At 41.1% G+C, this 25,922-nt stretch overlaps 2 protein-coding genes across 2 annotated transcripts in view; one reads left to right on the plus strand and one right to left on the minus strand.

Moving 5' to 3' along the window:
- The window catches only part of USP39 (ubiquitin specific peptidase 39), a 13,857-nt gene extending 1,638 nt beyond the window's left edge, over positions 1 to 12,219 (plus strand). The window contains exons 2-13 of the mRNA XM_072402889.1: positions 1,307 to 1,382; positions 1,467 to 1,561; positions 1,641 to 1,777; positions 2,529 to 2,681; positions 3,068 to 3,293; positions 4,246 to 4,323; positions 5,751 to 5,818; positions 6,560 to 6,748; positions 8,385 to 8,527; positions 9,906 to 10,041; positions 10,241 to 10,327; positions 11,912 to 12,219. Of these exons, the coding sequence (XP_072258990.1) occupies positions 1,307 to 1,382; positions 1,467 to 1,561; positions 1,641 to 1,777; positions 2,529 to 2,681; positions 3,068 to 3,293; positions 4,246 to 4,323; positions 5,751 to 5,818; positions 6,560 to 6,748; positions 8,385 to 8,527; positions 9,906 to 10,041; positions 10,241 to 10,327; positions 11,912 to 11,959 (1,436 nt within the window). The 3' untranslated portion in view covers positions 11,960 to 12,219. The remainder of the gene's footprint in view (positions 1 to 1,306; positions 1,383 to 1,466; positions 1,562 to 1,640; positions 1,778 to 2,528; positions 2,682 to 3,067; positions 3,294 to 4,245; positions 4,324 to 5,750; positions 5,819 to 6,559; positions 6,749 to 8,384; positions 8,528 to 9,905; positions 10,042 to 10,240; positions 10,328 to 11,911) is intronic.
- Positions 12,220 to 14,582: 2,363 nt separating this feature from the next.
- The window catches only part of SFTPB (surfactant protein B), a 14,024-nt gene continuing 2,684 nt past the window's right edge, over positions 14,583 to 25,922 (minus strand). The window contains exons 3-11 of the mRNA XM_072402890.1: positions 25,630 to 25,701; positions 23,592 to 23,717; positions 22,321 to 22,473; positions 20,599 to 20,685; positions 19,403 to 19,586; positions 18,138 to 18,277; positions 17,363 to 17,447; positions 17,101 to 17,204; positions 14,583 to 14,716 (exon numbers count right to left, since the gene is read on the minus strand). Of these exons, the coding sequence (XP_072258991.1) occupies positions 14,681 to 14,716; positions 17,101 to 17,204; positions 17,363 to 17,447; positions 18,138 to 18,277; positions 19,403 to 19,586; positions 20,599 to 20,685; positions 22,321 to 22,473; positions 23,592 to 23,717; positions 25,630 to 25,701 (987 nt within the window). The 3' untranslated portion in view covers positions 14,583 to 14,680. The remainder of the gene's footprint in view (positions 14,717 to 17,100; positions 17,205 to 17,362; positions 17,448 to 18,137; positions 18,278 to 19,402; positions 19,587 to 20,598; positions 20,686 to 22,320; positions 22,474 to 23,591; positions 23,718 to 25,629; positions 25,702 to 25,922) is intronic.

Raw genomic sequence — 25,922 nt, forward strand, 5'->3', positions numbered from 1 at the left:
CTCTCAAACATTCAGCACCTCATCTTTATACCATGTTATCTTTCAATACATATCTGATCTTCATGCACTGCAATGTCTCATGCCATAAATGTGTAAACTTCTCCAAACACGCCAGACAAACGCTGGCACTCTCTGTGTTTAGTTTGTTGTCAGTCACCGTTAATGCCGTTGTGTTTCCCCTCATGTGCTGAAATCATGAGAAGTTGTCAATTTGAGATCTTTAGTAACATTTCACACCGGAGCAAAAAGAGGAAATTTGTGCTGACATTCTGCAGTATTATGTAGTATAAATGCAGTATAAATTCTTACAGTATTTATGTAGTGCTGACATATTACGCAGTGCTGTACAAAGTCCATAGTCATGTCCCTAGCTGTCCCTCAGAGGAGCTTACAATCTAATATCCCTACCATAGTCATATGTCATTATTACAGTCTATGGCCAATTTGGGGGGAAGCCAATTAACCTAACTCCATGTCTTTGGAATGTGGAAGGAAATTGGAGTACCCGGAGCAAACACACACAAACACTGAGAGAACCTGCAAACTCCATGCAGATAGAGTCCTGTCCGAGATTCCAACCTGGGACCCAGGTGCTGCTTAATTGTGAATTGAGAGAATATGAAAGGGAGAAACATTAGAGTTGTCACAGGTGAAAATCTGATGTTTATAGAGTTCATTGATCCATCCTGGCCGACCAATGAACGACTGATCAGAAACAATCGCTCTGCAGAAGAGAAGAGCACAGCAGGGTGCAGCTCACTCATCCTCCCCTATGACTTCTCCATAGATCAGAATGGGCTCTGTGTGTACGCCACTCATTCATCCACCTGTCACCATAAAAGACCACCGTAAAAAATCATTTCCATCAACAAATATTGGACGTGTGTGCATGGTCTTAGAAAGCAAAGAAAAAATCGAAATAGGCTGCTGTACCTCACCACCCATCCCAATACACATCCATGTGACTGCAGTATATAGCTGAGAGGCATTATGTTCTCCATGTTACCAGAAGGCTTCCGAGCTTGAGATTGCTATCATTATTAAAAAACAGGATTTATATAGCACCAACATATTATGCAGCGCTGTACATTAAATAGGGATTGCATATGATACACATACAGACAGTGACACGAAAAGGAGGAGAGGACCCTGCCCTGAAGAGTTTACAATCTAGGATCTTATGGTTTCATCGTTCATCTGTGATCCTCCACCTTTTCTGTTCCTTTGGCAGGTTATTCTGAATTTTTCAGGCCTTAACCTATGGAACTCCATAATCAATCTATAAACACCAATATTTTTGTTTTAGTTCCAGAAAAACATAGTCGCACTGATGGCGAAGACAGACGTAGCCGGCATTGTCCGTACTTGGATACTATTAACAGGTTTGTATATAATTTGAAATGTTTTTGTTTTTCAGTCTCCTTTTCTAGAAGTTCCATCTAAGGTTTTCTTGTCTGATTTTTCAGGAGCGTGCTGGATTTTGACTTTGAGAAGCTGTGTTCTATTTCGCTGTCTCACATCAACGCATACGCCTGCCTGGTGTGCGGCAAATACTTCCAGGGTGAGTGACAGGAACGGAGTATGACTGAGATATCTATCTAGTAAAGACCAGAGTGTCATTTGTATTTTTTTGTCTTTAGGTCGGGGGTTGAAGTCTCATGCGTATATACACAGCGTCCAGTTCAGTCACCACGTCTTTCTGAACTTGCACACGTTGATGTTTTATTGTTTACCCGATAATTACAAGATTATAGACTCGTCATTGGAAGATATCACTGTAAGTATAGCAGTGCTGGGTTTGGATTTTGTATCCATGGGAATGTTAAGTTTTTAAAGAAAATCTGTATACAGAAGAGTAAAATATTACTGCGTGGAGGGCACCCATAGATCCAAATACCACAATATTTCATCTTTTAAAAAGCATATTTGCCTGGCTGCCATGATAACTGCACTGCACAGTCACTGCTGCAAAACAGGGATGCAGTAAAAGCCAATGCTCTTGATTTGCACTCCTGTACTGTTTCAGTGACTCAAAAGGCCTGAGTTATTCAAGCAAAACTGTCATTAAAATAAAAATATACCAGTTACCTTTCTTCCGCCACTTACCTTAGCCACACCTGTCCTGAATTTGGTCCCACGTTGCCCTTAGTTCCTCCTTTGTGCCGGTATCATCTTCCGCTTTTTTCTGCCTGATTTTGCATTTTGCAGAAACGAGATCAGATGAAGTATCCGGCTGTAACTGCATGCCTGGGATCTGCACGTAAGGTGCCAGAACTTATATTTCTTGTTGTGTCCTGGCCTAAGAGCACCTCTGCAGATACCAACATTCTGGCAGAGCGTTGGATGTTTTGTAAATGTTGCTTTTAGCAGGTTATTAATAATAAACAAGATTTATATAGTGCCAACATATTACAAAGCGCTGTAAATTAAATAGGGTTACAGATACAGACAGTGCCACAGGAAAAGGAGAGGAACTTGCCCAGAAGAGCTTACAATCTCTATAAACTAACTTTCTTGTTTTCTTGCAGTATGTTTTGAAACCGACATTTACCAAAGCCCAAATCAGCAATCTCGATAAACAGGCCAAGCTGTCCAGAGCTTATGATGGAACCACATACCTGCCAGGCATTGTGGGGCTCAATAACATCAAAGCTAATGATTATGCTAATGCAGTTCTGCAGGTAAGAGTTTTCAAGAGATGGTTCTTTATGGGACTCCACCTCACCTATTCTTTGTGTTGGGTATATACTCATTAACTGTCACAGATTTCTATCTTCCAGTGATTAAATGAACCAAAGTTTGGTAAAAAAAGAATAAAGGGAACAATAATATTGCCACTTAAAAGATAATTTTCCACTCATAACTTGTATAGTTTGGTAAATAAAAATGTGTAAATGTAATGACGGAAAGCCACATATTTGCTTAGTGTACAGCCAGCGCTGCAGACCGAGGACCCTACATTTAGTCAGAATAGGAAACTTTATACTCCTTTCCATGTTTTCTGCAGACTGCTGTGGGCTTCATGAAAGCCTGAGGACTCCCAACATATATATTGTTTATTTTCCAGGCGTTATCCAATGTGCCCCCATTGAGGAACTACTTCCTTGAAGAAGAAAATTACAAAGACATCCAACGCCCCCCAGGAGATATAATGTTCCTGCTGGTTCAAAGGTTTGGAGAGCTGATGAGAAAGCTGTGGAATCCCAGAAATTTCAAAGCCCACGTTTCCCCCCATGAAATGCTGCAAGCTGTGGTTCTGTGCAGCAAGAAGAAATTCCAAATCACAAAGCAGGGTGAGATCAATGTTTTCGTGCAGATTTATTTGATAATAACTGACTTTCAAGTATAGATTGTCTTGTAAAAAAAAAATGTTGGGTTAGTCATCCCAGTACTGTTTTTCTAAAAAAGTAACAACCTAGCACACAGTGTTTTGCAGCCTTGTGTGCACAGTTACATATGAGTATTTGGGGCTTGCTCGGAACTGTCATTGCTTCTGTATAAGTGCACTTGTCTGCACGCTTGCACACTTTCCAAGCTTTTAGTAAGGAAACCTTATATTATGGTAATGGCGTATAAACACTGCTAAGCCAATAACAGTAAAATCACCTCCTTACTATTGTGTAGGTCCCCCTTGTGCCGTTGTCACCAGATAAATAACATTATTCATGACTTCCCCACTCATAAACTCATCACAAGTACGGCTTCAAGACGTTTCTATAGCTGCCCCAACTCTCTGGAATAGTCTTCCTCGTCCTTGCTCCTACTGTCTGCTTTAAAAAAAGCACTCAAAATCAATTTTTTTTTTTTTAAACTTTCTTACCCATCCTCTTCTGTCTCCTAAAACCTCACTACTCCCCCACCATTCTATATTCCCCCCCTAAATAAATCCTGTTTTTTTTTTTTTTAATTTACTTCACTTGTTAGTAGTTTTAATAATTTGGCCAATCACTGTACAGTGATTTTTACTGTTAATAAAACATCACCATTGACTATTGTTATATTTTTAATATTTGCAAAGCTGTTCTTTTTCTTTTTTTATATATTCTCTGACTTATACCTTAATATTCCTACCGGGGATATCCTATTTATTGGATGTAATTACGGTAGTGCATGCTGGTGGTGTTTGCTGGGTCTGCGTCTACCATTTTGTCCAAAGTCGATCTGGGTATTCGGTGTGCATCCTTGTATGTACTGTTCTCTTCATACAAGGATTTGTGTGTATTAAAGTGTTGTAATGTGTTTCAGGTGATGGTGTGGACTTTCTCTCCTGGTTCCTAAATGCCTTGACCTCTGCTCTTGGGGGTACGAAGAAGAAGAAGAAAAGTAAGTTGCCACTTTCCAAATGCATACAGCAGCCTTTAATATAAAATATTTATTGTTCTGTATATTAAACCAGGGGTTTATCTAGTTGACATTTGGAGTCTGGAATAATTTTTTTTACCCTATTTGGGTGAACTGACATTCTCAAAAGATTTTTATCTTCCTTTGGCTCCGCTGGCAATACACCTAACGAGATTTTCTTTCTGAGTCCTCTCAAACTTGATGGAAACCTTCCAACCTTTTCAGCCTATTATTGTAACCAGCTATGGAACATACCAAAAAATACAATTTTCATTAATGTATAAGATTATATTTATTTCATTTTAAGTTGTTCTGAGCTATTTGTTTAAAAAATCTGTAACTATTTAAAACAGATATACAATGATCCAGGGGTTACATGCAGAGTATACTTAGGAAACGTGTACAAAAGTAACATAGTACATTGCCTGGGCAGCACGGTGGCTCAGTGGTTAGCACTCTGCTCTTTGCAGTGCTGGGTCCCAGGTTGGAATTTCAGCCAGGACTCTATCTGCATGGAGTTTGCAGGTTCTCCCCGTGTTTGTGTGTGTTTCCCCAGGGTACTCCGATTTCCCCCCACATTTTAAAAACTTGCAGTTAGGTTAATTTGCTTCCCCTAACATATGACCATGGTAGGGACAATAGTTTGTGAGCTCCTTTGAGGTACAGCTAGTCACATGACTATGGACTTTGTACAGCGCTGCGTAATATGTCAGTGCTATATAAATACTGTGTAATAATAATTATTCCCTTTAAAATGCCAAGATATGTAGACATTACTGGACCCCAGAAAACTATTTTCTGTATACAGTGGAGGAGAGTTTAAAATATCATCAGATTACTTGATTTTTCCCTTCACCTCCTGTGTTAAAGATGCAACAGGAAATCTGGAGAATTTTCCCTCATCTTGGCTGTTTTTCTCATCACTTTTCAATGGACACTCAACGGGTGTGAATCACTTCAGCTGATACATGGATGATAAAAAGAACTTGAAAGGGCTTCTCAGCCTGTCCTACCTTATATAAAATTTGCTTTTACATAGAATTTAAAGCAGACTTGTCAATATGATGTAGGCTGCTATGCTCACCTGGTTCTGTAATGTACACCTTTAATATATCCTCAATCAAAACCAGAATGAGGACGCAGCTCATGTGTTCAGGTATGTGACTAAAAACCAAAAGACCAGCTTTACATCCAATTAGCATTTTTTAGAATGAATTAGGCAATGACAGCTTTTATCAGCGGTAGGCCTTTAGAGTGGAGCTTTGTTTACCTTTGTATGTATCACAAGTTTGGTAAGTACCAGCTTACTAAAACCACTTTCTGATGATAATTTTAATAGTGTGGCCACCATTGCAGATTTTTTTTAAAAGTGTTACATACTAAGACCTATAATATAATTTGTCTTTCAGCAATTGTAACTGAGGTGTTTCAAGGACAAATGAGGATTTTTACCAAGAAGCTCCCCCATCCTGATTTGGTAAGCTGACATTTTATCATGTTTTTTTTTTTTTTTTTTTTTAAGAAGACCTAAATCCAAAATTTTTACTTTACATTTAAAGGGTAGACAGCTCCTTTATTAAACCCCCTGGTGGCATTCCCGAGTTTGGATCAGGGTAAAAAATACTTGCAAAAAGCTGCAACCCCGAGCCACACTTAGGGTCCCCCGGCATCCTGCCTGTCCGTGCAGGTCCTCAGGCCGCGTCCTCTTATCTTGATCTTCTCCCGGCGAATCCAGTGATGTTCCCGGTGCCATGCCGGAAGCAATTCAACACCCATTTAAAAAAAAAAAAAAAAAAAAAAAAAAGGTGCTGAACCTCTACTTTCTGTCTTGATCATCATGACAAATGGGAGCAAAGCCTCCCGGGATACCTACGTCAGGCATCCTGGGAGGCTCTTGGCTGCTTCTTCTGCGCATGCCCTGATCTTGAACATGCGCAGAAGGAGCCCTTTTTTAATGGAAGAAAAAAATTGCAGTACACACGCATGTGTGAGATCAGCTGACGTAGGAATAAGAACCCGAAGAAGAGAGAGTGACACAATCGCTTCCTCAGCCAAATGTTAAACATCAGCCTAGTGTTGGTTGGCTGAACCTCATAACTATATTTGCCATTTTCTCCACCTTTATGATTGCTGTGTTTTGCTCTCCTGGTGTGTGTTTGATGTGACTGATTGTTTCTAAATGTTTTCTGATTGTTTCATATCATTGTTGTGTCTGCAGCCATCAGAGGAGAAGGAACAGCTCCAGCACAATGAGGAGTACCAGGAAACCATTCTGGAGTCTCCTTTCATGTACTTGACTCTGGACCTCCCCACTGCTCCCCTCTACAAGGATGAGAAAGAGCAGCTTATCATCCCACAAGTTCCTCTCTTCAGTATCCTTTCCAAGTTCAACGGCATCACTGAAAAGGTAAAGACTCATAAATGTGTGATACGTTATAATTAAATCTGCTCTCCAGACTCCCTTCAGTTTTTAGACTGTCTTGTCTTGGGAAGACTATGAGAAACTGAAGATTATAGGGACTGAGATGTTTGGTTCTCACCTTATAAAGCCTCAGTGCTAGTTGTGGGGAAAATTCACACCAACGACAGTCGTTACCGGCCTACCTGCTGTTGCACAGCACTAAATTCCTTTATACAGAGTACATGTGAATAACCATGTGCTACTGACTGTGTAATGTACCTGTACAATTTAACCTGGCGTGTGTTGGGCTAAGAACACACGTTCAATACTTGCTGCTGGAAACAATCTTTCGCTATCGTGACAGATGCACGAACAAGCAGTGTACACACAGCGCCATTCTGCTTTATAGAAGAGGGGAATGAGAGATCAGCACTTCCCTGTGCTCTTCCCCCTTCATCTCTATTGCAGTCATTCATTGTCTCTCGTCAGGAGGGATTCATGAACGATGTTGGGTAAAAAAAAAACATGCTGAAAGTGGTAACCCCCAAACCACGCTCGGGGTAGCTAAAAACATAAGAAGACACCTACCTGGTCCCATCAGCGTCCTGTCCGTCAGATCCCATACTCGGGCCGTGTTCTTTCTCTGATCTTCCCCAGGCAAGTGCACTGAAATTCCCCGGGAGTTCCAGGTGATTGTCAGTGTGTGCGAGGGAACGTGGTGGTAAATTCAAATTATTTTGTATTGGCTTCAATACAAAACACCTGTATTGAATCCAATACAAAGTAATCATTATATATATATATATATATATATATATATATATATATATATATATATATATATATACACGTTACTGTACAGTTACAGGTTTCAGTATTTTTGTGCTCCCTTGTTTTAACAGATTTTTGTGTTTTTTTTTTTTTTTTTTAAAGGTAATTATTGAATTTATTAAAAATTGGACATATTTTGGTGAGTTATGCCTAAGAATTATAGGCCCACAATGTAAATTTTTTTTTTTTTAAAGGTAATTATTGAATTTATTAAAAATTGGACATATTTTGGTGAGTTATGCCTAAGAATTATAGGCCCACAATGTAAAATAAATGTCCATGCAAAACAATGTACCGCTTTTAGCATAAAAATACTGACATAATTAGACTGCCAGGGAGGTTAAACCTGATTACATAAACATAACACCTGCAATGGAACAACACATTTACTTTTTATAGAGCCTTTTACTTGTTCTAGTCCTGTTTCTATTCAGATTTCTAGAAATTTTCCCTGTCTTTGATTCCTTAGTTCATGTCAGGGCATTTCAGCTGCACATTTATAGAGCTGCAGCTCAGTACCTGTTCTTTTTTCATATCTTCAGTGCTACCACTAGGGGGCACCGCCATGGTTTGCTTTTGGTCTGGCCTGTAATTTTATAGAACTGACACATTTGTGGAAGAACATATTGTATTTAGGATAAAATATTCAGGGGTATTGTTTCATATTGTAGTATGTAAAGTTCTGCGGTCTGTTTATTTCCATTTTTGGAGTGTTATAATATTTTTGCTTTTTGGTTTATCCTTTTGAATTTTCAAGAAGGTACAATTTTGTTTGTTGTGAGAAGTAACTGTAAATGCCATTTTTGTACAGGAGTACAAGACCTATAAGGAGAACTTCCTGAAACGATTCCAGCTGACCAAGCTTCCTCCATATCTGATATTCTGCATTAAGCGTTTCACAAAGAATAACTTTTTCGTAGAGAAGAATCCAACTATTGTGAATTTTCCCATCACGTAAGTAAAGTCATAGCTAACCAAAAAAAAATTGTACAATGCTGACAGACTGTGCAGACCTCTATAACATTCAGTTTCCAACTGGCAATGACATGAATGGAGGAAAACAATATGTAGGCTCTTGCAGAAAGGATCCAATGCATTCTAATTGTGCAAGAAATGCTCTGTATACGTACTGGAGATTTATAGAAGAAGCACAGTGTTTAGTCTAAGTTTACATTCTCATGGATCAGCACCACATGCATTATCCCTCAGGACACAGTACCACATGTAGCATATAGATGTGCTGTGCTGCCATTGCTTGCTAAATGACATTTGCTCGGGTGCAGTACAGCGCATGGTAACTTGCTACTGGTTGTTGGGGTGTTCCATGTTCCTTCATCTTATTTCCCCTCACGTTCCTGTGCTTCAGGCAACCCATTCAAATAAATAGGCTGCCTTAATGCAACTCTCAGAATAATGCAGGCAACACATGTGTGGTGTATACCGGGCCCTGAACTACAATTATAAGTATGTGCTTGTGTTGGCTTTAATTGAAAAGGAAATAAACTCGAGAACCAAGGAGACACGGCTGAATGATATGCGGTGTTCTCCCCAGCCCCTTTTACAGTTCCTTCCTACCCAGCTTATAAAAATTCTGAAGAGAACACTGATATATTTGGTATTGTATGCAGCAAAAGCTTTATGGTATTTCCTCTTGGCTAGGCTTCCACTACAGGGTACCTCTGCCTGATAGCTTCTATACAGGACTGCTCAGACCCTACGCATACAGGACACCTGCCTGAGATCACAGAGGCCCTCACCTGAGAATCCCTCTGACCCCTGGGGCTGTTCCTACACAGTCTGGATTGCTTTTTACTCTGTAAATTCCCTCTCCGGAGATTTGTGATATTATCTCAATGCAGGACACTTGTAACAGAGTTTCTTGCTGCGGCCCCCTTTGCCTTATGAATATAGTGTTTAACCCAGAATTTTTTTAATGCTGAGTGGTAAGAAGCTGTAGGTGGGTGGCAGCCCCTATATTGTGACCCAACTCTTCAGTAACCATGCAAAAATAGCTGGGTGATTACTGAAAAGTGCCAGGTGGTGCACCCAGCTAAAGGGGGCCAGGGGGATCACTGGGAAAAAAAGTTATAAAGCAGTGGCCACAGCCACCCCTATTCCCCTCCCAATGTGCTTTATTCTGGTTATAGTTATATTGGCTATTTGTTTCCTTCTGTTTTTGCTAAATATCCGATACCCTGGCTATTTTTTTGAAAATTTAAATAAAGGAGAGAAAAAAAAAAGGTTTATGATATTTTTAATTGAGCAAATAGTGTTCTTTTATTTGTTTGGAATTTATAATATAGAGTGTTTTTTTTCTCCCATATCTACACAGGAATGTGGACCTGCGAGAGTACTTAGCAGAGGAATCCCAGGCTTTACACAAAAACACGACATATGACCTTATTGCAAACATAGTTCATGATGGAAAACCTAATGAAGGCTCATATCGTATCCACGTTCTTCACCATGTGAGTGTACAGCTTGTTTTGTACTTGCTATTATTTCTTCATATTTATAATTCTACTTTATGCAGTGTCAGCATATTCCACAGGATTTGAAGTAAAAAAAAAAAAAAAAAAAACCCTTCCTGAGTTGTCCTTATCCTCAGTGGTTTGCCTGTGACAGTGTTTTCTGTGACTGTTTCTAACAATCTTTTTCTATGTGCAGGGTACAGGAAAATGGTATGAGCTGCAGGACCTTCAAGTCACAGACATCTTGCCTCAGATGATCACCCTATCGGAGGCTTATATTCAGGTATATTCTGCAGTATTGTCATTTGTCTGTTCTGTGAAATCACAGCACATTCCAAGCATCGATATTCATTCTCCTTACGGCGATATGTCCTTGAAACGCAGATGTTTTTTAGGCACCCAAAACTTCAGTTTTCTCTGTAAATGTATTTCTAAAGACTTTTAAGTGCTGCAGTAAATGAGAGGACAATAATTACGCAATACTTTGTACTGACGCATTTTAGGAATTCTCTCCCTGTTTTTAGAAATCGTCCCTTTTTGCTTTGTTCAAGTAGTTTGCATTCTTGCCTTCTGACAAGAGGGTCATGAAGTATTTACCTACGCAAGGAGCTTGCAACATACCAGAGGTGTCCTGTGCATGCCATTCCTATAACATTTTATGTTTTGATTGTTTTATCAAACAATAATTTTTACCAGGGTTGTCAAACTCAAATTGCATAAGGAGCCGAAATCTATAACACAGGCTAAGTGTCGGTCTGAACCTTTTTATTAGGATACATAGTGTTAGTAGAAATATAGATCCTTCCTCACCCTGAGACACCATATCACAGCCATCCTCGTGCAATAATCGTTCTGAAAATAAGAACATGCTTGTCTTTGAGAAGCATGAACATATATAATCACTTTCCGATCTTTCAACTTTTCTCTCGTTGGACATAAAGGGAGGGATTGCTTTTTTGTTATTGGCAGCTTTTTCTGAGGTCGGTGTACCTGACCTATCCTATCCTGGCCTGTCTGTGAGGGAAGCAAGTGACTGTGCCAGAGTCTGGAGACATTGCTAATGTAGCATCCCACTGAGATTCCATACCTGGAGCAGCAGCAGCATACTACTGGCAGCAGGATTGGGACTCTAGCACAGTCATGCTTAGTGCCGGGTCCCGGCAGGAGTGTCAAGAAGCAACTCCTGCCTGAAGCACGGTCAGGCACTTGTGTGGACCACCCTTCTTCTACCTAGCTTTCTGGGACTGAGTCCTCCGGGCACTTGGATGCAGCACAGTCCCTGCAGGCCAGATTCGGCCGACGGGCCTTGTGTTAAACACCTGTGGTGTATACATTTCATCAAAGTATCACTTTATTTTGGGATCCCTATTTTCCAACATATTAGTAGTAATATTATGAATAAACAGGATTTATTTAGCACCTACATATTATGCAGTGCTGTATATTAAATAGGGGTTGCAGACAAATACAGACAGTGACACAGGAGGAGGAGAGGATCCTGATCAGAAGAGCTTACAATCTAGTAGCTGGAGGAGGTATCACACAATAGGAGAAAAGGAAATAATTAAAAAAAAAAGCTTTTTATTATTTGGAATTAGCATTTTTCACACCACCTCCAAGGGGAGATCTTTGCAATAAATCCTTTACCCTCTGCACTAGTGTGTTGCATTTACTGAATTTACATCCAGATGTTTTCAGTCCTAAACCAGATCCATTCCAGGTTTGCTGGATCACCCAACTTAAAGAAATGATAGCATTGCAATGCATTTATCCCCAACGCTTATCATATGAGCCCTAATGTGTACAAGAAATTATATAATCTCTCATGTACATGCTAAACACTTCCTTTTATATTTCTGGTTATCAGATCTGGAAGAGACGGGACGATGGCGAGAAGAACCAGGAAGGGGCATGAAGAATAATATTCTGACAAGGGGATGTATGAGGATCGGAGCAGAGAATAAACCTTTACATGGCTGGAGAGCTGTCGCCCTGTAGAAGGTGAATTGTATGTTGGAGACTGAACTACCTTTACCCTCCACAATCCATCCAGCGTGTGAGATGACTGTTCCTGTGTGCCCAGGAGTGTTGTGAATTTGTAAATTTATAGAAATATCTAGGGGAAGGTAAATGTTATTATTTTTTTTTATATAAAATAAATTCATTTTACCTAAACAGGTGATTGTGGTGATTATTTTATTTATTTTAATGCTCAGATTAATTCAATCACTAAACTTTCATATAAACTCTCACCTTTTCACTTTCATTAAAGTAATCCATATAGATCCTGCTGTAAGGACCTTGTTCAGAAACATCCTGTTAAAGGGTGACAACTGTGTCACTATTCCTAAATGCCACATCTATTTTAAGTTAGTTTGTATTACATTTTATAATCGTGCACTATTGGGAAAAAGTTCACAGTGTTCATTATTTCATGTTTGTATTATTATGATAATACAAGTAATGGCAGCACGGTGGCTCAGAGATTAGCACTCTGCCCTTTGCAGTGCTAGGTACAAGGTTGGAATCTCTGCCAGAGCACTATCTGCATGGAGGTAATAATATTACACAGTGTTTATATAGCACCAACATATTACGCAGCCCTGTACAAAGTCTGTAGTCATGTCATCTAATGTTCCTATATGTTCCATATGTCATTATCACAGTCTAAGGGTTTTTGGCTTCCCCCTAAAATTAACTGCTGGTTTTTGGGTTGTGGGAAGAAACTGGAGTACCTGGAAGAAAACCACGCTAACATGGGTATGGATTGCATACATGATACATTCGCTGAGTTCCACCATATTACCTCTTGTCTCAATGAGTTTAACTCCTAGTTAAAGGATAGAACATTGATGATCTGATTACAAGTGTTCATATCGGAGTGACTCTGCCGAGGACCAAATTGTGATGTCTGACGATGGGTCAGAGCATCGCTTCTTGATAGCATTGGATCAATTTCCTAATTATTTCTTTCATGTCATCATTAATTTGGATCAATTATCGAGTCAATAATTTCTGTTAGGGGATGTAATTATGTTGGTATTAAGAAATTGATCCAATATTTTTAAAATAATTGGCATGCAATGTTTGCATTTTTATATTGTGATGATCTATTAAAGTATTAATGTTCTGTTTTTATATTTTGATATTTATTTAGGTGCCTGAAAGTCACAGTGCTGCATAATATGTCGGTGCTATATAAATACCGTGTAATAATAATTGCTGTAATTTGCTGCAGCCGAAGCGAGTTGGAAGCCAACAATTGAAACCTAATGGCCCTGTCACTAACTCAAAAGATTGCTGGTAAAAACAGACATTCCTTTATTTTAAAATGTTTACTTGTTGCTTTTTTACATTCTTGCCAATTTGCAATGTGCCTGCTAGAAATCTTCCCCAAAGTCAATTCCTGTGCATGTCCTAGTCCCCTACATTTAGCAAGTGTCTGATCACTATCATTGATGGAGTGGCTCAGTGTTTCTCAATCTTTATAACATGGGGGTAACCCCTTGAAATAACTTTCAGGTCTTCAGGGAACACCTTTATAATTACTATATCCACAGATCACAGTATATTATTGTGGTGGTCAGTGGGAGTAATTCCTCTTACATTGCTGGCCATTGGGAAGAATGTCACCCTTAGAGCCAAAAAGATCATTGGTGTCAGTTATACTGACCTGAGAGGTTGCAAACTGCTCATTGCTCAAGGAACCCTCTTAGCCCCTCCACCCCTCATCTCACTATCAGCTGCTGGGTAAAAAAGAAGAGAAATACCATAAAAGTTAAATTTGAGTAGCAGCTTTCAGGCAGCTAACATCATATTTAAAATGAAGACTTCTGGCAGCCATCTTGGTTTTTGGCTAGGTGCAGAAAAATGCCCTTTAACAGTAAATACCATGCAGAATGGGGGGATAGATCCGCTTTAATTTTATTTTATGACATGATTTTTGTCAAAATGAACCAGCTCTCATTAAATTTACCAATGAAAACATTTAGTTATCTCATTTTCAAAGTTGAAAGAATACCTGTTGATCCTGTCATAAATTGTGTGCATTGATAACAATTTATTCTCTTTGCATATATTGCACTGTTATTTCATTTACGTTGTCCCGATCAATATCTGAGTATTGCACAATGCTATATCCTATGTTATTATTCATTATAATAAACAGGATTTATATAGCGCCAACATATTACACAGCGCTGTGCATTAATTAGGGGTTGCAAATGACTGAGATACAGACAGTGACACAGGAGGAGGAGAGGACCCTGCCCCGAAGAGCTTACATTCTGGTTTTCATAAAAGAAATGACAGTGTCCTGTAGTTCTAGGGTGTCCAATAGTGAACATTGTCACCTTTAGGACATTATGTGTTACTAACAATATTGTCAGTTGCAAGAAAAAAAAATAAAGAAGCTGGAGAAAAAAAAACTAACGCAGCCAACCCGATCTTTGGATTAGTAAATATAATATATTGCATTTTTGCCTTGGATTTTGAAAGATGTTAAGCCTCTGCAAGGAATAATGACGATACAAATGGGGTATTTGTAACCGGACAGAATTTTATTGAAGTAAAACAGGAATGTGTGCTGCTTATATTCACAAAGTGCTTTGTAAGGTGCTTTGAAGAAAGAAGATCTTTAGTGCCACACGTTGTCCAGGCAGTGTCCAATAGCCTATAAAAGAGAATAATATGTTAAATATTTCATATGCACAATCTGTTTTGTTTCCATATTTTATTATTACACTTTATTTATATAGTGCTGACATATTATACAGCGCTTTACAAAGTCTATAGTCATGTCACTAACTGTCCTTCAGAGGAGCTCATGATCTAATATGTCCACCATAGTCATTTGTCATTAATAAAGTCTATGGTCAATTTTGGGGGGAAGTCAATTAACCTAACTGCATGTTTTTGGAATGTAGGAAGAAACCCACACAAACACGGGGAGAACCTGCAAACTCCATGCAGATAGGGTCCTGTCTGAGATTTGAACCCGGGACCCAGCACTGCAAAGGCCAGTGTGCTAACCACTGAGCCACCTTGCTGAGCTAAAAGACTGATCCCTTAAAGCACAGACTCCACAAGACCTCTGAAGGTGGCCTGTGTTAGCAGAGGTACTTTAAGTCGCAATGTCTCCCCCAGCCTGCCACCTTCACCATATGAATAATGCACTGGGCCAATCCCATGATCTAAAAGAAAATGTGATTCATCTGATCAGGCTTGTTCCATTGCTGTATGGCTCCGTTTCGACGCTCATCTACCCATTTCAATAGCGTTGGCATTAGATGAGTCTAAATAGGCATCCTGGCTATGGAGTAATGGCATGCACTGTTCTGATGCATTCAAGATCAGCATTATCTGGGATGATTTACTCCCCCCAACACTGAATGTGAATCATTGAGCCCGGGGCACTGACGACCCTCTCACTGGTTCACCACTTGACCCTTCCCTGAGCATCGGTGGTACATGCAGAGCTCTGTTTAACGGTACACAAACATGAGGACCTGGAGCTGTTTTGCAAATGCTCTGACCCATTATCCTGCCATCACAGTTTGGCCCTTGTCAGAGTTGCCTAAATCCTTAAGCTGGGTACATTTGACTTTTGTCGTTGGAAAGGACCTTTAACTATCCTTTCCACTGACAAAAGACTGAAAGATGCATGAATAAGCGATGTACATACATCGCCATTCTGCTCTACGTAGTGGGAAGGGGGGAGAACGAGCACGCCGCACCCTGCTCTTCCAGGACAGATCCACGAACGGCGTTGGACGAGCGCTGTACACACCTCAGATTCTCATCCAATATTAGCCCTGGAGATAATCGGACAAGAATCATCTGATGTGTGTACGTAGCCTTAAACCTCATCTGTTGTTCCTTTTTTATTATAATTATTAAACAGGATTTATATAGCGCCAACATATTACGCAGCGCTGTACATTAAATAGGGCCACTGAGCCACCTTGCTGAGCTAAAAGACTGATCCCTTAAAGCACAGACTCCACAAGACCTCTGAAGGTGGCCTGTGTTAGCAGAGGTACTTTAGGTCACAATGTCTCCCCCAGCCTGCCACCTTCACCATTTGATGCACTTGGCCAATCCCATGATCTAAAAGATGTGATTCATCTGATCAGGCTTGTTCCATTGCTGTATGGCTCCGTTTCGACATTCATCTACCCATTTCAGTAGCTTTGGCATTAGATGAGTCTAAATAGGCATCCTGGCTATGGAGTAATGGCATGCACTGTTCTGACACCTTCAAGATCAGCATTATCTGGGATGATATACTCCCCCCAACACTGAATGTGAATCATTGAGCCCGGGGCACTGACGACCCTCTCACTGGTTCACCACTTGACCCTTCTCTGAGCATTGGTGGTACATGCAGAGCTCTGGATAACAGTACACAAACATAAAGACCTGGAGCTGTTTTGCAAATGCTCTGACCCATTATCCTGCCATCACAATTTGGCCTGTGTCGGAGTTGCCTAAATCTTTAAGCTGGGTACGTTTGACTTTTGTCGTTGGAAAGGACCTTTACCTATCCTTTCCAAGGACAAAAGACTGAAAGATGCATGAATAAGCGATGTACATACATCGCCATTCTGCTCTACATAGTGGGAAGGGGGGAGAACGAGCATGCCGCACCCTGCTCTGCCAGGACAGATCAACGAATGGCATTGGACGAGCGCTGTACACACCTCAGATTCTCATCCAATATCAGCCCTGAAGACATAATGGACGAGAATCATCTGATGTGTGTACGTAGCCTTAACCTCGTCTATTGTTCCTGCTGACTGTTTATTTGCCTCCTAATATATAATATCCATTCACCAGGTTTCATTGCCTTTTGTTTAATTGGTATATATTGTGTGCATCTAACTTGCCTGCACTGATGGGGTGGCTTATTCTAATGACCTATTAAGAATTCCCAAGCAATTCACTTGTTCCCTATGCTGTCATCGAATGGCAATGATAAGACAACTAGCATTTTTATAAAACATTGCCAGTGGCATTATTCACATTGCATAGTATTGGTTCTATTGATGGACTCACATTGCACTCCTTTGCATTGTCCAGGCTTTGGCACCAATAGGTTGGCCCGGTTGCACATCCAGAAGCCTCAGTGATGGCTGTAGAAGCTGCAGGACAAGCCCCAACTACCTGCAGGAAGAAGTAAGGAATAATCTTTACACCTGAGCTGCAAAGTGATTTTCCCACTCGATCTAACACTAAATAAAGAATAACATGTAATAGATAATACTGTGCAAAGATTCCATTACCCCTACATAAGAGTAGCCCCCTATTGTCCCTGTACCTACCTGACAGGTCGTCTTGTGGTCCAAGGGCTTCAGGAGAAGGTGAGACAATTGTTTCTGGTGTTCTTGCAGGAATGCATGGCACTGGGGAAAGAAAAACATATTTTCCTATAATGTCAGATGTATAAAATTAAAGAGCGATCAGTACATTGATAACCATACTGTCATTGCTTTAAATTCACAATAAGAAGCTGCATTTACCAGCTGGATCCCCATAGTTGAATGTGGTGCATGCAACCACATTAAATATCAAAAGGGGTGATCAGGAGGTTTGGGGGGGCACCACTGACCTTCACCCATTAAAGTGTCAATCATTATCATTACTGCTTTATAGATGTAGTTGTAGAAGTGCACTTTAAAACTAAAATGACTGGGGATAAATAAGAAGGTGACATTCTTGTCTGCAGGTTTCCTTCTGGGCATACAAGGGGGTCTCCCAAAGCTGCTCCGCTTTGCTGCTTATACAATAGTGGGTCTGTGGGGTGGTTACGTGCCACGTGGGTCTGCATGAGGATACTGCGAGCTGGCAGAATAAGGAATTATTACATCCTATTTATTACCCCCTAGATAACATGCACATATATAATCCTTGCAATGTGTGTGTAGGATGGGGGGGGGGGGGGCGTATACAATTCAAGGTGATTATCTGTGGAGTTTCCCTTTAATTATGTTGGCATTTTGTCCCAGAACGGCCATTTTTTACCCAATATCACTGACAGAATTGGAAAGGAGCGGCGAGTGTGATGAATATAAACAATCGTTGTGTCCTCTCACCTCCTTCCAGTCCAGCTTTTCGGGGCAGACTCTGGATAGCGATTTGGTGATCTGCTCCTGGGTCACGTTTGTACCGGCCATTGGTTTCACAAGGGAGGTGACAGCCATGCAGGTTTCACAGGTCATGTCATATTCTAGATCTAGATAGAAAACAAACGTACGTCTGAGATTACCAACACAACTATTTACACACAACATGATACACACGACATGATGCACACGACATGATACACACAACATGACACATGCAACACAATGCACACAACATGATACACACAACACAATGCACACGACATGATTCAACAACATGATACACAGGACTTTATACACACAACACAATGCACACAACATGATACACACAACACAATGCACACAACATGATACACAGGACACAATGCACACATATGACATATGACGATCAATAAGAGATAGCAGAACACAACGGCCCAGCTGAACAGAACCACTGATTGCTGTTGGGCATCATTGGGTCAACCTTTAGAATCTAAAGTCAGATTATACAGCCTCTCCATCCACCAAAATACAACAGCAACGCCATTGTCACTTAATAAAAGAGACTGCAGAGTGGGCTTATATACCCCCACCAACCATTAAACCCCCAGACAAGTGGAGTGATGGTTCTGGTGATCTGGTTACAATGGACCCTGACAAGGGGTGGTGGAGGGGGATATATGGCAGCAAGGGAACAGTCAGTTCTTTAGGGGATGTTTGGATGCAGGAAAATTGGCAAGCACAATGATCCGAGCCACTGACAAAAGCCAAATTGGCTGGATGACTGGGTCATAGTGTCCCAAAGTATCATTTCTTTTAGGGTGCCCCAGGTGTACAGCGCTTTGCACCTTTCAAAAGCGGTTCAAGCAAAGGCAAAGGGTAAACTGGTGACAGTCATCCATGGCTTATTGATAAATGTGGAGGGGGGATTGAGGACCAGGCAGGGTGCGACCTCAAATATTGCCTGCAATGGATGCCTGAGTGTCAGAACTGATCCATGGAACAATAGAATAAGGTAGCCCAGTATGATGAATCTCATTTTCTTGGAACCATTGATAGTCTCTTGTATCATTTACCTTGGGAAGAGTTGGTTGCAGCATGCACTAAGGGTAATGGGCAGATCGGTGGAGGCAGCAAGGTGCATTATGGGAGGAGGGCAGGTTGGTCAAGGCACTTGGGTGTTGTATTTTGCATCAAACACAACCAAGATGTCATAACTCTTTTGAGCTCCTGTACATGGCCATGCTGACACTCACCTGCTTCACAGTTGTCCTCAGTGACACACATGAACAGTAGCCCACACACCAATTTTGGACCCAGTTTTCCCAGTAGGGTGTCCAGTAGGATCACTGTGTACTTCTCTACCAAACACTGGCACACTCCAGCAATCTTTGAGGGAAGGGCTAGGCACAGACCCGCAGCACTCTTTGCAACGAGAGACTGGAAGAAAAATAACATTCATTATGCATGCAATAGTAAAATAGAACCTGTCACTGCTGCAGGCTTGCAATTTTGCAGCAATGATCGTCATATAAAACGTTGCATGTAGCATGATTTGCAATGTGGAATGTTCAAGACTTCTGGTGCTCAAATTGCAAATCTCACATTTACAGTCATAAATAAGTTCAGATCTCCCCACACCCTCCTATTATACTCCCCACTCTGTGAATAGACGATTAATGGCTGAGGATGGTTTATTCACTCCGGTCACAGTACCGGTCACATTGCAGCAGTGGTGCTCAACATTGTTCTCACAAACTCCTGGATAGGCACCACAGTTCCTCATACCGGGCCATGTGGGGTCATTCAAAGGATTGGGGTTGGTCTGTCTAGGCTTAGGAGGGTCAGGACTTGGTTCCTGGGTTTTGCCAACATTGGCTGGGTATTCACTCACATGCTTGACCAAAGCCAGACATTCACCTATACCTTATGGCCTTGAGACAAGGTTGGTCCTGGATGACCTCTGGGGGGCAATGAACCTTTCAATAATTATCATGACTTTAATCCAAAGGCCATGCAACCATTTTTTTAAATTTGGATAGAGTAGCATTGGATTGCTATGTCCTTCCCTTCCCATACTCTACATACCTTATGTTCCCATGCGGCATCCCATGCATGCAGCAGCTGGCTGCACCTCACCTCATATTAGGCATCTTATATCCCAAAAAGATTGGTGCACGCCCCGTTGGAGGTGTTGAATGCAGCTTGCCCATATATTGAGGTGAGTGCCAGACTTTATTATATATAAAGCCCGGAAGAGGTTTTATCATTCGTAAAACTCAGAATAAGATGATTCTTTTGGTTCTGGATTGGGTGGTGAAGCTGTATAGCACAGTGCCATGCAGGGACAAGGCTGAGCCCAATGCAAGGGCACAGCACTGGCACCCTTCCTGGCACCAATAATTATAATAATAATCCCTGCATTGCGACAGGTTTGCTGCACAATACTTACCACGGGGAGCGCTGCCTCAAATTTAGAGATGAACGTTTTACACAGCATGCACATTGGTTTTGGGATCGGCCAGTCTCCGTTCATATCCTTTAATACAATGAAAAGTATTATTATTACACAGTATTTATATAGCGCCAACATATTACGTAGTGCTGTACAAAGTCTATAGTCATGTGACTAGCTGTCCCTCAAAGGAGCTCACAATCTAATGTCCCCCCCATACCCATATGTCATTTTTACAGTCTAAGGGGGAAACCAATTAACCTAACTGCATGTTTTTGGAATGTGGGAGGAAACCCGAGTACCCGGAGGAAACCCACACAACACAGGGAGAACCTGCAAACTCCATGCAGACAGAGTCCTGGCCGAGCAAGATTCCAACCTGGGACCCAGCACTGTGAAGGCCGGAGTGCTAACCACTGAGCCACCATGAATGCCGTAAGATTGTAGCCATATGAAAGGAATACCTAACCCAAAATGGCCCCATGTGAGACATCTCTGTAGTCGGGTTGTATAGATGACAACTGGTGAATTTTTTACATTTTCTTTCACTGAATGCTGCCTGAGGAAAACACTGAATAATTAGGAAGAGTAGGGCCCCCTGTACATCTGGGCCCTATAGCAGTTGCACGGTCCTTCAATTCTGCACAGATGAATGCATTAAAAAGAAAATCACCCAGGCCGCTGATAGAGAAATGTGGAGACCCTTTTGCTTCCATAGCTTCAGTACAAGAATCCACCAAACAGAGGATGGTGGATTGGGTCAGATGACCCATGACCGGTGCTGTACAGAAATGTCAGTTCCGAAGGAGTAAAAAGTCTATGTGATTGAGATTTCAGGACAATTGTTACCATAGAGCATCACTGCTTGCAGTTCCATTGGAATTGCAACAAAGGGGCACCATTACCTAAAACATACATGACATTCACCTGCAGTTCAGTAAAAGGCCCTTAGGGGGCCCTAGAGTAATGGTCTGGTAGAGCTAAAATCTAAGGCTAGTTTTAAGCAAACATCTCTACTGTGAAGCATGGTGGGTGCAGGCTGTGGGGATACAGCAGGCCCTGAAACACTTGTAACCTGGAGAAAACCTGATAAAGCCAGCAAGAAATCTGAGCCTTATGGTAAAGATTTGTCTCCCAACAAGACAATGGCCCTGTGTACCTGGATTTGAAAAAGGACATTTTACTCCCCCACCCCAATACAACCTGACAAGCAAGCTGGAAGGGTAATGCAAAAAGGAATGTGACCTAAAATGTATCCAAACCTAAGGACAGCATGAAATATATTACAGCTCGGCAGTCCTTAGATATGGTGGCTGCATTTGTTTTCTTTTTCAATATTTGCTTTCTTTATTCTCACATTTCCTGTCTCAGGGTGGCTACACTCCCTGCTCTGCATCTATGGAGGTGGTTTGTAGCCACCCTTGGACAGCAGCACTTACAAAGGGGGTTGTTAGATTTATTCATAGATTTAGATGGACTTTACATAGGTGAATAATAAGTAAAGTGAACTCCAGCTAATACTTTTAAAGCAGCTTCAACAACATGATTTTCCTTTAGAGATAAATCATTTTATTTAAATGAATAAAAAACGACCATTGTGCCCCCCCCTCAGCCAATGGTAAATGGTTTGTCCCAGCCTTCTAACTGCTACTTTTGCTGATCAGGGAGCTAATACTTTTTATAGAGTCTGTATGTTCACGATTGGATGTTCTCTTTCACCTGGGAGATTTTGTCGTGCATCATCTGTACGTTTTCATGGACAGTAGATAAGATGTTTTGCAGAAGGACGGTGTCACCCATCGGATCCATCTTCAAGTCATCAGAGAGGTGGCGAGGACACAGGGTGAGCTGAGCGCAGACTGACCCGGGATTCTGGAAAATAAAAATAATTCTTAGAGCCTGGAAGGGCAACAGTGGCAAGAAGGTGAATCTGGGTTTGGGGCAAAGGGTCATACATGAGAGGCAAAAACCAGAGCGGATGGTCCAAGTTTGTCTGAGAGTTCATGGGGAGGAAAGAGCAAGCCAGGGGTCACACCTAGGAGCGCAGCCAGGCAGAAATTCCAAAAGAGTCAGATGAATTTTGATTCAGATAGAATAGAATAGAATATTGTATATACTCGAGTACAAACTGACTTTTAAAATCAGAAAATAACAGGAAAAATATCTCGGTTTATACTCTGGTGACACCTAGTGGTATGCTACGGAACTGTAACTGTCTCTTGTTTGGCAGATCAGAGCTGTCGCTAAGCTGATTGTAGCACTTTACATGAGGGCACAGTGCCATCTATTGGTGACAAATACCAATTTACAAAATACCATTTACAAGCAAAAAGCTATCATAACCAACTCAAAAGTACAAAAATACTTTAAATTGTAAAAAGAAAAAAAAGATATATACAGGCTGAACCCTTTTGTATTTAAAACCATGGATATATTTATTCATCGTTTTATTGGCATTTATGTTGATTACCCTAGGTTAATTCTCAAGTTAAAGCATTTTTCTGTTTTTTCCAGGTAAAAGTAAATATCTTGGTTTATATTCGAGTACATATGATATATAATATTTTCAGTCATTTTCAGGATGTAAAATCTGATTTTCAACTTATATTAGAAAAAAATATACTTTTTTGCATATTTTTGGGCAAAAATGCGACGCTAAGGATGTAATTGTAGATCTAATCCCGACATAGATGACATTTGGTTTTCTTAATCAACACGTCACAAATAATTGCCATGTGGGCCATGCCCGATCGTTAACAACTCACCTTTAACAGGAAGAGCCTACTCCGGATCCACTGCTGTCCAATGACACCGGGATCTCAAGTCTCAGGTAACATTGGGATTATATTTGCCCAGAGCCCTGTGTTCCCAAAGCCGTCTCTGGGTGGCAGTATTGGAACCCCCCAAGTTAGTTGAGTCCTGGGCAAATGTCCAATGGCTGCCCTGCCAGACTCTACAACCACCAATGGGTACAGATTTATGGTTCTTACCAGCCAGCTTCCAATGGTATCGATCAGGGCAGCTTCATATTGGTCCACCAGCTTTTTGCACTCATCCAGGAACAAATCCAGAGGATAGTGACTGCACTGCTTGTGAAGGTATTCCTTGATAGATTTCTGAAGGAGCAAAACAGACAAATGTCACCTTATCGAGGTGTCAGGCATTTCTATTTATCATCTCTCACCAACTCTTCATCATCTATCCATCATTTATCATCTCTCTCTAATTTATCATCTCTCCCTAATCTCCCCATCATTTCTCCATCATTCAGCATCTCATTATCATCTTTCTGCCATTTCCCCACCATCGTTTTTATCATCTTTCCATCTCTCCATCATATATCATCTCTCAATCCTCTTTTTATCATCCCTCTATCATTTTTCCATCATCCCTTTCCTCTCATTTAATCATCTTTCCATAATCTCCTCATCATCCCTCCATAATTTATCATCTCTCCATTAGTGATGAGCGAGCAAGCTTTTTGCCGATCGAGGTTGAATTTAAAAAAACATTTTTTCAAATCTTTCTGATTTTTAGAGTAGTGTGCGATCCCGCTGCACTAGAGGTAAAGTTCAGTTCCCACGGTCACCGTGCTGATGAGTACAGCTCAGTGACTGTGGGAACTTTGCAGTCACAGCTGATTGGAGGCACGCGAGGATCAGCTGTGACTGTCAGATAAACTCTCAATGAAGTTTCTCCATTGAGACTTCATCTGCAGTTCAGTTCCCACGGTCACGGGGCTGTACTTATCAGCTAAGTGACCGTGGGAACTGAAGTTCGGATGAACTCTAAATGGAGAAACTCCATTGGGAGTTCATCTGCAGTTCCACTGCGATCCTTGGGGCACTAGAGGTTAATAAACCTAATTAACCGCAAGCAGGAGGATTTACAGGGCTGCATGAATGAATACAGCCCTGAGAATCCTCCTGTTATAATTTCATTGATCTTCCCATGGTTTCGCAAAATCGGTTCGCTGAAATTTCGCAGAACCATCGGAAGTTCGAGAAAATTTTCACCAGAATGCCAGAGACATTGTTGCTCATCCCTACTCTCCATAATTTATAATTTCTCCATCATCACTCCATCATTTTCCCATCATCTTCCCATCATCCCCTCCATCATCCCTCCATCATCTACCCATCATCCCCTCCATCATCCCGCCATCATCTTCCCATCATCCCTCCATCATCGTTCCACCATCCCTCCATCATTTTCCCATCATCTTCCCATCATCCCTCCATCATCTACCCATCATCCCCTCCATCATCCCTCCATCATCTACCCATCGTCCCTCCAACATCTACCCATCATCCCCTCCATCATCCCTCCATCATCTCCATCATCCCCTCCATCATCCCTCCATCATCTACCCATCGTCCCTCCAACATCTACCCATCATCCCCTCCATCATCCCTCCATCATCTACCCATCATCCCTCCATCATCTACCCATCATCCCCTCCATCATCCCCTCCATCATCCCTTCATCATCCCTCCATCATCCCTCCATCATCCATCCATCATCTTCCCATCATCTTTCCATCATCTTTCCATCTTCCCAGGGTTCCTTCTCTGCAGCTGCTGGCTGGACACAGACTTTTCTACTCCACAAACTGACTTTTCACAATTTTTGTTTTGATGATCAATGTGCGATAGTTAATGAACATAAAAAAAAACTGCTGCAGTCCAATGATACATAAAATACCCTGATCAGAATTTCCCTAAAATATAGCTAAACCGAAAAACAAATATTTTATATAGTGCAGCTTACCAGTACTTAGATTGGGTGGCTGCGTTAATTTTCCTTTTACAGGGTTAGTTTAATTAGAAATATATATAAAAAAATCTGTAGATCCTACCAGAAATCAAGTCTTTCTGTAAAATAGTTCAAATCAAGTCACAACATCCTGGGACAGGAAGTGATTTACTGGCAGGATCACCAGGTGAAAATAAAAGCCTGAAAAAAAAAACTAATGCAGGCCAGCATGAAAACTTCTGGGTCTAACACATTAAAATCCCAGGAAAGTACCTGAATAGAAGACGTCTTCACCATGCCGATGAATAATGAGACCATCTGCTTACACTGGAGGCACAGGGGGTCCTGTTCATGGAAGAGACAGGAAGGATTCAATGTCAGACCAATGTTAGGTGAATGAATCATTCATTTCCCTCCTCATTCTAAACAAAGATAGTGAATGTGATTTTTGAAGTCCAGGGCACAGACCACAAATCACTGATTCAGATATTCTGTTACACCAAACTGTTCAGGGGTCAGGTGTATGCAATGTACAGAGTGCAGGGGTCAGGTGTATGCAATGTACA

The sequence above is a fragment of the Pyxicephalus adspersus genome, chromosome 2, assembly GCF_032062135.1.
Source record: "Pyxicephalus adspersus chromosome 2, UCB_Pads_2.0, whole genome shotgun sequence".
NCBI lineage: Eukaryota > Metazoa > Chordata > Amphibia > Anura > Pyxicephalidae > Pyxicephalus > Pyxicephalus adspersus.